Genomic DNA, 12,279 nt, shown 5'->3' on the forward strand with positions numbered 1-12,279 from the left:
CCTCCAATTTTCCTTTCATTCTGCTAAGCTCCTAATACACGGTCTTACAAGTTCTTCCTTGCACCTTCAAGCTGTGAAAATCAAGACTCATTGCACCATCTCAATAGTCTGATAGTTGAGCCAGGCAGGTATGCAGTACTCGAGCACACTGTTGGTGCCTAGTGCATTAATAAGGGGTAGCCCTGTTTCTGGGGGCTGGGGTTCTACCACTCTGCTTCAAATTAACCTGCAAGTTAATGTGCTGACAGGTAAGGTGGTTTTGGATGGACAAGCAGCAGGACATTTACCACTGGGAAGCAGCCTTAATATTAGCTGGTTAAAAACCAGCAGTGCTCCTGCGTACACCTATCCTAATCCTTGGCTCTTGCCAAACTGTGCCTAAACTTACCGGACTTAGGCAAGTGGGGTGTATCCCTACATGGAGAGAGTGTGTACTCCATATTGAGCAAGCAGAAAATCTACCTGTGTGGATTTCTCAGTAGCTTGGCTTGGATACTCAATCATTATGGTCAGTATCAAATATACCCAGCTGACCCAAAAAAGTCTTCCCTTCCCAAGAACTAGGAGCAGGAGTAGGCTATACGTCCCCTTGAGCCTGCTCCGCCATTCAATAAGATCATGGTTGATCTTCTACATCAACTCCACTTTCCCGCCCGATCCCCATATCCCTTGATTCCCTCAGTGTTCAAAAATCTATCGATCTCAGTCTTGAATATACTCGCCCTCTGGGGTAGAGAATTCCAAATATTCACAACCTTGAGTAAGAAATTCCTCCTCACCTCAGTCTTAAATGGCTGACCCCTTATCCGGAGACTATGCCCCCTGGTTCTAGACACTCCAGCCAGGGGAGACAGCCTCCCAGCATCTACCCTGTCAATCCCCCCTCAGAATCTTATATGGTTCAATGAGATCGCCTCTCATTTTTCTAAACTCCAGAGAGAGTGTAGGCCCATTCTACTCAATCTCTCCTCACAGGACAGCCCTCTCATCCCAGGAATCAATCTGGTGAACCTTCGTTGCACCCCCTCTGAGGCAAGTATATCCTTCCTTAGGCAAGGAGACCAAAACTATGCACGGTACTCCAGGTGTGGTCTCACCAGGGCCCTGGACAATTGCAGCAAAACTTTCTTACTCTTGTACCCCAAACCCCCTTATAATAAAGGCCAACATACCATTTGCCTTCCTTATCCTGTAACTGCACCTGTAGGTGGATTGTCAGCGTAACATTGTGTTACCTAACACACCTACCATACACAGAATTAAGTTCACATTTTGTTTAAAACTTGAAAGACCACGGCCAAGAATTTCCTTGGAGCTGCTCCTACTCTGCTGCCATAACTGCATTGGTAATATAGCAGAAACCCCATTTATGCACATAAATGGAGTCTCCGCCGCACTTGCAGCAATTGTTACAGCGGTGGAGCAGGAGCAGCTCCAAGGAAATTCCCGGCCCATAATTAAATCAAAAAATGGCTTGAATTGTATAAAATGCAGAATGTTTTTTAAATTTGCGCTTCTTTTGGCCTCACAGCGGCTCTTCGTAATTTTTCAGCCTAATTATTGTGATACACTGAGTATTGTAGTTCCACAGGAGCAGGGTTAAAAACAATTTCCATGATGCATCTCTCTCATCCATACAGAATGTGTTAACAGGAATTGGAATTTCCCACCTCCTAAGGCCCAACAGAAGAAAAAGTGGCATACATGTTTAGGGGACCTTCTTGCAGGCATTTCAAACATTAAACGACTAATTTTATAGATAAGTTCAATCATTTTTTTTTTTTTTTTTTCCCCAGAAGTGTATCATTTTGTGTGTGCATGTTATGTTATAATATTTGTTATTTGTTAGCTGTATGTAAAAAGGTCAAGGGTGGGACCAACAAGCCCATGGAACCCTGGATGTCAAGGGATATACAAGAATGGATTAGGAAAAAAAGGGGAGGCTTTTGGCAGATACAAAAGGACTAAAAACAATGGAAGCCCTAGAGGAGTATAGAAAGTACAGGGGGGTACTTAAAAAAGAAATTAGGAGAGCGAAGAGGGGGCATGAAAAAACACTGGCGGGCAAAATAAAGGAAAATCCCATGGTGTTTTATAAGTATATTAAGGGCAAGAGGATAACCAGGGAAAGAGTAGGGTCCATTAGGGACCAAAGTGGCAATCTGTGTGTAGAGCCGGAAGATGTAGGTGAGGTTTTAAATGAATATTTTACATCTGTGTTCATTATGGAGAAGGGTGATGTAGGCATAGAAATCAGGCAGGGGGATTGTGATATACTTGAACAAATTAGTATTGAGAGGGAGGAGGTACTAGCGGTTTTAGCTGGCTTAAAAGTGGATAAATCCCCAGGCCCTGATGGGATGCATCCCAGGCTGCTGTGTGAGGCAAGGGAGGAGATTGCAGGGGCTCTGACACAAATTTTCAGAACCTCTCTGGCCACAGGGGAGGTGCCAGAGGACTGGCGAACAGCTAACGTAGTACCATTGTTCAAGAAGGGTAGTTGGGATAAACCAGGGAATTACAGGCCAGTGAGCTCAACATCAGTGGTAGGGAAATTATTGGAAAAAATTCTGAGGGACAGAATTAGTCTCCACTTGGAGAGGCAAGGATTAATCAAGGATAGTCAGCATGGCTTTGTCAGGGGGAGATCATGAAAAATTCAATCAAATTGATTAGACAAGGGGGTGACTAGGTGTGTGGATGAGGGTAGTGCAGTTGATGTAGTCTACATGGACTTCAGTAAGGCTTTTGACAAAGTCCCACATGGGAGACTGGTCAAGAAGGTAAGAGCCCATGGGATCCAGGGCAATTTGGCACATTGGATCCAAAATTGCCTTAGTGGCAGGAGGCAGAGGGTGATGGTCGAAGGTTGTTTTTGTGACTGGAAGCCGGTGTCCAGTGGTGTATCGCAGGGATCGGTGCTGGGTCTTTTGCTGTTTGTCCCCAGGGCCTGATGGTCTACATCCCAGGGTACTTAAGGAAGTGGCCCTAGAGATAGTAGATGCATTATTGATCATCTTCCAGAACTCGATAGACTCTGGAACGGTACCCATGGATTGGAGGGTAGCTAATGTTACCCCACTATTCAAAAAAGGTGGTAGAGAAAAAGCGGGGAATTATAGACCGGTAAGCCTGACATCGGTAGTGGGGAAAATGCTAGAGTCTATTATAAAAGATGTAATAGCAGAGCACTTGGAAAGCAGTGACAGGATCGGACAAAGTCAACATGGATTTACAAAAGGTAAATCATGCTTGACTAATCTACTGGAATTTTTTGAGGATGTAACTGGTAAAATAGATAAGGGAGAACCAGTGGATGTGGTGTATTTGGACTTTCAGAAGGCTTTCGATAAGGTCCCACACAAGAGATTAGCGTGCAAAATTAAGGCACATGGGATTGGGGGCAAGGTATTGACTTGGATAGAGAACTGGTTGGCGGACAGAAAGCAAAGAGTTGGAATAAACGGGTCGTTTTCCGAGTGGCGGGCAGTGACTAGTGGGGTACCGCAAGGATCGGTCCTAGGACCCCAGCTGTTCACAATATATATTAATGATCTGGACGAGGGAATTGGATGTAATATCTTCAAATTTGCAGACGACACAAAGCTGGGCGGGAGGGTAAGCTGCGAGGAGGATGTCGGGAAACTCCAGTACGATTTGGACAGGTTGGGTGATTGGGCAGAAACATGGCAAATGCACTATAATGTGGATAAATGTGAGGTTATCCACTTTGGTGGCAAAAACAGGAAGGCAGATTATTATTTGATTGAATGGCAATAGATTGGGAGAAGGGGAAGTGCAAAGAGACCTGGGTGTCCTTGTGCACCAGTCGCTGAAGGTAAGCATGCAGGTGCAGCAGGCGGTTAAGAAGGCAAATGGTATGTTGGCCTTCGTAGCAAGAGGGTTCGAGTACAGGAACAAGGATGTCTTGCTACAGTTGTACAGGGCCTTGGTGAGACTGCACCTTGAGTATTGTGTGCAGTTTTGGTCACCTTACCTGAGGAAGGACGTTCTTGCCATGGAGGGAGTGCAGCGAAGATTCACCAGGCTGATACCTGGGATGGCAGGAATGACGTATGAGGAGAGATTGTGTCGATTGGGCTTATACTCACTGGAGTTTAGAAGATTGAGAGGGGATCTCATCGAAACCTATAAAATTCTGTCAGGTCTGGACAGACTAGATGCAGGAAGGATGTTTCTGATGGCCGGGGAGTCCAGAACCAGGGGTCATAGTCTAAGGATAAGGGGTAAGCCATTTAGGACTGAAATGAGGAGGAATTTCTTCACCCAGAGAGTGGTGAACCTGTGGAATTCTCTGCCACAGAGGGCAGTGGAGGCCAGTTCATTAAATATATTCAAGAAAGAGTTGGATATATTTCTTGAGGCTAAAGGGATATGGGGAAAAGGCAGGGACAGGGTACTGAATTTGGATGATCAGCCATGATCACATTGAATGGCGGAGCAGGCTCGAAGGGCCTACTCCTGCTCCTATCTTCTATGTTTCTATGTTTCTAGTGTACATTAATGATTTAGATATGAATGTAGGCGGTATGATCAGTAAGTTCGCAGATGACACGAAAATTGGTGGAGTGGTAAATAGCGAGGAGGGAAGCCTCAGGCTACAGGACAATATAGACGGGATGGTTAGATGGGCAGAACAGTGGCAAATGGAATTTAACCCTGAAAAGTGTGAGGTGATGCATTTGGGGAGGACAAACAAGGCAAGGGAATACACGATGAATGGTAAGACCCTAAGAAGGACAGAGGATCAGAGGGACCTTGGTGTGCATGTACATAGATCCCTGAAGGCAGCAGGACAGGTAGATAAGGTGGTTAAAAAGGCATATGGGATACTTATATTCTATGCCTCGGCTAATGAAGGCAAGAGCAGGGAGGTTATGATGGAGCTGTACAAAACGTTAGTTAGGCCACAGCTGGAATACTGTGTGCAGTTCTGGTCGCCACACTATAGGAGGGATGTGATTGCATTGGAGAGGGTGCAGAGGAGATTCACCAGGATGTTACCTGGGCTGGAGCGCTTCAGCTATGAAGAGAGACTGGACAGGCTGGGGTTGTTTTCCTTAGAACAGAGAAGGCTGAGGGGGGACCTGATTGAGGTGTACAAAATTATGAGGGGCATAGATAGTGTAGATAGAAAGGAACTTTTCCCCTTAGTAGAGGGGTCAATAACAAGGGGGCATAGTTTCAAGGTAAGGGGCAGGAGGTTTAGAGGGGATTTGAGGAAGAACTTTTTCACCCAGAGGGTGGTTGGAGTCTGGAACTCACTGCCTGAAAGGGTGGTAGAGGCAGGAACCCTCACAACATTCAAGAAGCATTTAGATGAGCACTTGAAACGCCATAGCATACAAGGCTAGGGACCAAATGCTGGAAAATGGGATTAGAATAGACAGGGCTTGATGGCCGGCGCGGACACGATGGGCCGAAGGGCCTCTTTCTGTGCTGTATAACTCTATGACTCTATGTATGCATGTACAGGAGTCCACAGTAAAACAAAACTGATAGGTTAATAAAATAATAGATTCTGTTCCTCTCTGGCCTCAGCGCTCCTAGACTGAAACAAATTCAGCTTTCTGTTTATTAACGAGTGACCCCTACTGTTCAGTGACATGGGTGGACATGAGGGGAGGACAGTCTTAGGCTTGGCTGCAAGGCCCCTCACAGTCAAATAGACGTGCACTGGCTGAGGTTAAACATGAAGAATGGCCACTTGGGCAATGTTGCAAAAAGCTGCTCTGCACCAGTGAAACCAATTCTCCAGCATGAATCCGCACTTTCAAGAGAAGCGAGAAAAGTGGAAAAATATTTTTATACCACACCTGTATAAATAAAATACTTGATAGTAAATTTTCAAACTTGGGATTTACACCACTGGCAAGGGGTACTCATTTGAATGTGCAGACAATTCCCACCCTTATCATGAGGTCTTCTTCACTGTGGGAACTGTGTGGCTGTCACTTAATTTTTCTCTACAAAAGGAGCGCGCTTCGGAAAGAGTTGAAAACTTACACTGGTCTGCCGAAGCTCCTGCAATAATTGATTTTCCTGCACCAAGAGGCAGTTCATGATCTTCACTAGTTCTAATGGCTGCAGATCAAACATTTTCTGTAACACAGAGTAAAAGATTAATTGAAGTATTATTTTAGGTACATTTCTAGCAAGTTAGCATAGTCCGTCGTAAAAAATACAGGTAATACAAAGTAGTCAACGAGCATCTTAAAGAAAAAAGACACGTCAGCATTTCCGGCTCATCAGAATTAGGCAGCTACAGTTGTATACTCTCAATGCACTTGACACTGCTAGCACAGTACCTTCTATACAGAAATAAAACCATTTATTTTCAAGATACCAGCCAATTTCCCCTGGCATTGCACATGGGGAGTCAAGACCAAGTGTAGTATTCACGTCAAGTAGTGTTAGAGGGTGCGGATAACTGGACCCAGGTGAGAGGGGGGTGGAGAGGGGAGAGGGAGAGGGGAGAGAAGAGGGGATGGAGAGGGGAGGGAGGAGAAGAGAAACAAAATCAATGCCATGTGGCGGGGGGCTAGTTTAGTAGAAATGTTGCCAAGTTAGTACCGACCTTAATCTGAGGGGCGTTTGGACAGTTGGCTTGGAAAAAGTGTGGGAAGAGTAAAAATCAGGTTGTCATTAATAATGTGCATGCTAAGGGGACATCGTCACCCCATTGGCTTCATAGAGAAACTGCAAGCTATCTGAATTTATTATTTAAGCAGTATTGGATTTGGAACTAATGTTAAGTGTGACAGTAATTTATTATTGCAGATGCCTATCGCAGGGCCACCTACAGGCATAGCAGGTACTGCAGATAAATGTTGACACTTTTAAAACGGATTTTGCCACAGACAGAGACCAACAGGAGTTTTCAATGCATTTTGAAATGGAATCTTGTGGCCGACTCAGCAATTTTATTGTATAATGGATGCATCATGACACCACTGGAATTGTGTTCTCAGCTTGTCAGGACACCATGTGTTCAAACAACTTTCAGGGCAGGGAGTCTTTTGTTGCAACCCAATCCCAATTAGTTTCCCAACTAACTGCGCCCCTCTCTCTGTTGCAGAGAACAACCATGTTTCTGGCCAAACACCAACTGAATACATTTGAATATTCTAATTTACCACCACTGGTTAGTCGCTGGTAGGTCAGTAGTACCTATGCCAACAGTACAGCACCAATCATTGGGCGGTGCTATAAAGTGGTAGGACAAAGATTCATGCTCATGATGCTGCCAACCTAAGCACTAAGGGCTGGATTTTGCCAATGGGGAGCTTTTGGAGGCGGGACTCCCACTTGTCAGGTTTTAGTCCCACCTCCATCGACTTCTGGCCAAAATTTTTGACAGATGAATTGTCACCGTTTGACAGCTCTGTGAAGCTGTCAAACGGTGACATTCTCTGTAGTTTGATGAGTTCTTGTATTAAAGACTCATCAAACCTCGTGAGCAGAAATTAGATGGTTGTTACATCGGAGAATGCAGCAGCCACCGGTCATCTCGGCTGGTGAGGTGCGAGACTCTCCGCATCCCCAATGATTGAAGCCTGCAGGAAGAAACAAAGGTACGTATTTTTCGAACACTTTCCACTCACCTCTCCACACTTGCACCCATCACTTACCTCCACAGTGCACTTTTGCACCCCTCCGACTCCCGCAGACCCACTGCTCGCCTCGGTGACCCTGGCGGGGTTCGCAGCCTTCGGGAAGCCTGCACTTGTGTGGGTAAAATAGGAATAATCCTCTTATCTGCCTGTTAACTACCTGTTAACAGGCAGTTGAGTGGCAGTAATCACCTTTCCGCCTCCAGGAGACGGGACCCGGCGCGGGTTGGCTACCCGCCTCCTGGGAAGATGGCACGGAGGCAGGTTGGACACCCGCCCCCAGGTTCTACCATTTTCCCGGCAGTCCTGCCTCCAAACCCGCCTCCCCAGGGTTGGCAAGATCACGCCCCAAGTTTCAGGCAGCACTGCAGAGCAATGCAAGCAGATTGTCTGCCCACCCTCCTGGGTACCCAAGAAAATGGAGAAAATACCTTAAAGGAGGGAGACTCAACTCTTTAAATGGCTCAGTGAATAAGTGGCATGCAGAAAGATCTACTATTGGCATTAACACATTACGATTCAATCATGTTAAAATGCAGATTAAGTGCCCTCATACTTGTATCCTGCACCATACCTTGAGGAAAGCAGCATATTCATTCAGCTTGCACTTTATTGGATAGGGTGTATGACTTGACATTTTCTGTAATTCCGATACCATTGTGTCCAAGAGATTTCGAGCGAGATTTTCATTGGAAGGGTTTATGTTAATAGAGCTCCTGAAAAAGAAAGGAGACACAAATTGAAACATTTATTTGGAAAACAAAAGAAAAGCTGATATGAGTGATCAGCGCATTAATGTTACTGTTAAACTTCATGTTCTAACCCTTGTGTTAAAGACACACACACAAACAACAGATGTTTTTCCAGAGCTAGTCAGTTCCGCAATTCAACCAGTGAAAACGGATTTGTTGGAGGGAAACAAGAGTGATCAGATCCGGAGAGATGTAGTGAAACACAGGGCAGTGCGAGCTCACTCTGGTGAGAAATCGCCTCCTGTGAAGGGAAGCACCTCTTGTGGCAAAACAAACCTATGAAATTTGTTCTCCTGGTTGGTGAACGGTGGGCCCAGCTTAAACATACCGGCACAGACTATAATGGGTGTGGAGTGGTGCCTGGCTGCGAGTATGTTCACTGCTCAGTCCTCTGTTAGCGAGGATGGTCTTAGTTAAATATGACTGCATCTGTAATGACGGTCATTTCAATCCCGGCCAAGGACATTTCCTGTTGCAGTTCTCTCTCGGAGTCTCTAAAAGACGATACACTGTCCAACGCTTACAGCAGGCTAAATCGCATTAACACCACGCGCCCACTATAAACGGTGGGGACTGTAATAATGCATCTATTTGAACCTTATTGTGAAATTCTCATTTGAAGTAGTTTTGTTTGGCCTGATAAACTCCTATCCAAAGACCCCCACGAAAACAAATCCTGCCTACACCACTGCACGGTCGATGGACAATTATTATTATATCATACTAGCTGAAGTGCCAGGCGGTGCCGAGGCTTTTTCGCGGGAATGTTGTTGTTGGAAGAGAAAGAGAAAGAGAGAGAGAGAGAGAGAGAGAGGGGGGAAGGGAGCGCGCGCGACTGGGGGGGGGGGGGGGGGGGGAGCGCGCGACGGGGGGCGGGCGGGCGGGGGGAAGGGCGGAATGGAAGGGAGGAAGGGCGGGGGGGAAGGGAGGAAGGGCGGGGGGGGAAGGGAGGAAGGGCGGAAGGGGGGAATGGAAGGGAGGAAGGGCGGGGGGGGGGGAAGGGAGGAAGGGCGGGGGCGGGGGGAAGGGAGGAAGGGCGGGGGGGGGGGAAGGGAGGAAGGGCGGGGGGGGGGGGAAGGGAGGAAGGGCGGGGAAGGGAGGAAGGGCGGGGGGGGGAAGGGAGGAAGGGCGGGGGGGGGAAGGGAGGGAGGAAGGGCAGGGGGGGGGGGGGGGGAGGGAGGAAGGGCAGGGGGGGGGGGGGGGGAGGGAGGAAGGGCAGGGGGGGGGGGGGGGGGGGAGGGAGGAAGGGCAGGGGGGGGGGGGAGGGAGGAAGGGCAGGGGGGGGGGGAGGGAGGGAGAAAGGGCGGGGGGGGGGAGGGAGGGAGAAAGGGCGGTGGGGGGAGGGAGGGAGAAAGGGCGGGGGGGGGGGAAGGGAGAAAGGGCGGGGGGAGGAAGGGAGAAAGGGCGGGGGGGGGAAGGGAGAAAGGGCAGGGAGGAAGGGCGGGGGGGGGAAGGGAGGAAGGGCGGGGGGGGAAGGGAGGAAGGGCGGGGGGGGGGGGAAGGGAGGAAGGGCGGGGGGGGGAAGGGAGGAAGGGCGGGGGGGGGAAGGGAGGAAGGGCGGGGGGGGGGAAGGGAGGAAGGGCGGGGGGGGGAAGGGAGGAAGGGCGGGGGGGGGGGGAAGGGAGGAAGGGCGGGGGGGGGGGGGGGGAAGGGAGGAAGGGCGGGGGGGGGGGGAAGGGAGGAAGGGCGGGGGGGGGGGAAGGGAGGAAGGGCGGGGGGGGGGGGGGAAGGGAGGAAGGGCGGGGGGGGGGGGAAGGGAGGAAGGGCGGGGGGGGAAGGGAGGAAGGGCGGGGGGGGAAGGGAGGAAGGGCGGGGGGGGGGAAGGGAGGAAGGAAGGGCGGGGGGGGGGAGGGGGGGAGGAAGGGCGGGGGGGGGGAGGGGGGGAGGAAGGGCGGGGGGGGGGGGGGGAAGGGAGAAAGGGCGGGGGGGGGAAGGGAGAAAGGGCGGGGGGAGGAAGGGAGAAAGGGCGGGGGGAGGAAGGGAGAAAGGGCGGGGGGGGAGGAAGGGAGAAAGGGCGGGGGGGGGAAGGGAGAAAGGGCGGGGGGGGGGGGAAGGGAGAAAGGGCGGGGGGGGGGGGGGGGAAGGGAGAAAGGGCGGGGGGGGGGGGGGGAAGGGAGAAAGGGCGGGGGGGGGGGGGGGGGAAGGGAGAAAGGGCGGGGGGGGGGGGGGGAAGGGAGAAAGGGCGGGGGGGGGGGGGGGAAGGGAGAAAGGGCGGGGGGGGGGGGAAGGGAGAAAGGGCGGGGGGGGGGGGGGAAGGGAGAAAGGGCGGGGGGGGGGGAAGGGAGGAAGGGCGGGGGGGGGGGAAGGGAGGAAGGGCGGGGGGGGGGGAAGGGAGGAAGGGCGGGGGGGGAGGAAGGGCGGGGGGGGGAGGAAGGGCGGGGGAGGGAGGAAGGGCGGGGGAGGGAGGAAGGGCGGGGGAGGGAGGAAGGGCGGGGGGGGGAGGAAGGGCGGGGGGGGGGGAGGGAGGAAGGGCGGGGGGGGGGAGGGAGGAAGGGCCGGGGGGGAAGGGAGGAAGGGCGGGGGGGGGGAAGGGAGGAAGGGCGGGGGGGGGGAAGGGAGGAAGGGCGGGGGGGGGGGGAAGGGAGGAAGGGCGGGGGGGGGGGGAAGGGAGGAAGGGCGGGGGGGGGGAAGGGAGGAAGGGCGGGGGGGGGAAGGGAGGAAGGAAGGGAAGGGAGGAAGGGCGGGGGGGAAGGGAGGAAGGGCGGGGGGGGGAGGAAGGGAAGGGAGGAAGGGCGGGGGGGGGGGGGGAAGGGAGGAAGGGCGGGGGGGGGAAGGGAGGAAGGGCGAGGGGGGGGGGGAAGGGAGGAAAGGCGGGGGCGGGGAAGGGAGGAAAGGCGGGGGGGGGGGGAAGGGAGGAAGGGCGGGGGGGAAGGGAGGAAGGGCGGGGGGGGGAGGAAGGGAAGGGAGGAAGGGCGGGGGGGGGAGGGGGGGAGGAAGGGCGGGGGGGGGGGGGAAGGGAGAAAGGGCGGGGGGGGGAAGGGAGAAAGGGCGGGGGGGGGGGGGAAGGGAGAAAGGGCGGGGGGGGGGGGAAGGGAGAAAGGGCGGGGGGGGGGGAAGGGAGGAAAGGCGGGGGGGGGGGGAAGGGAGGAAAGGCGGGGGCGGGGAAGGGAGGAAAGGCGGGGGGGGGAAGGGAGGAAGGGCGGGGGGGGGGGGAAGGGAGGAAGGGCGGGGGGGGGGGGAGGGAGGAAGGGCGGGGGGGGGGGGAGGGAGGAAGGGCGGGGGGGGGGGGAGGGAGGAAGGGCGGGGGGGGGGGAGGGAGGAAGGGCGGGGGGGGGGGGGAGGGAGGAAGGGCGGGGGGGGAAGGGAGGGAGGAAGGGCGGGGGGGGAAGGGAGGGAGGAAGGGGGCGGGGAAGGGAGGAAAGGCGGGGGGGGGGGAAGGGAGGAAGGGCGGGGGGGGGGGGAAGGGAGGAAGGGCGGGGGGGGGGGGAGGGAGGAAGGGCGGGGGGGGAAGGGAGGGAGGAAGGGCGGGGGGGGAAGGGAGGGAGGAAGGGCGGGGGGGAAGGGAGGAAGGAAGGGCGGGGGGGGGGGAGGAAGGGAGGAAGGGCGGGGGGGGAAGGGAGGAAGGGCGGGGGGGAGGAAGGGCGGGGGGGGGAGGAAGGGAAGGGAGGAAGGGCGGGGGGGGAGGAAGGGAGGAAGGGCGGGGGGGAGGAAGGGAGGAAGGGCGGGGGGGGAAGGAAGGGCGGGGGGGGAAGGAAGGGCGGGGGGAGGAAGGGAAGGGAGGAAGGGCGGGGGGGGAGGAAGGGAGGAAGGGCGGGGGGGGAAGGGAGGAAGGGCGGGGGGGGAGGAAGGGCGGGGGGGGGAGGAAGGGAAGGGAGAAAGGGCGGGGGGGGGGGGAAGGGAGAAAGGGCGGGGGGGGAAGGGAGAAAGGGCGGGGGGGGGGGGAAGGGAGAAAG

General features: G+C 53.7%; 1 protein-coding gene across 2 annotated transcripts in view; it reads right to left on the bottom strand.

The window, feature by feature from the left end:
- LOC147097123 (signal transducer and activator of transcription 5B-like) overlaps window positions 1-12,279 on the bottom strand; it is a 108,790-nt gene that overhangs the window by 38,886 nt on the left and 57,625 nt on the right. For both annotated transcript variants that reach the window (XM_085972986.1, XM_085972985.1), the window contains exons 3-4: window positions 8,209-8,350; window positions 6,028-6,123 (exon numbers count right to left, since the gene is read on the bottom strand). In XM_085972986.1, the coding sequence (XP_085829112.1) occupies window positions 6,028-6,123; window positions 8,209-8,350 (238 nt within the window). The remainder of the gene's footprint in view (window positions 1-6,027; window positions 6,124-8,208; window positions 8,351-12,279) is intronic.

This window comes from Somniosus microcephalus, chromosome 33 (genome assembly GCF_052327205.1).
Source record: "Somniosus microcephalus isolate GS21.2 chromosome 33, FLI_Smic_1.0, whole genome shotgun sequence".
In the NCBI taxonomy this organism is placed as follows: domain Eukaryota; kingdom Metazoa; phylum Chordata; class Chondrichthyes; order Squaliformes; family Somniosidae; genus Somniosus; species Somniosus microcephalus.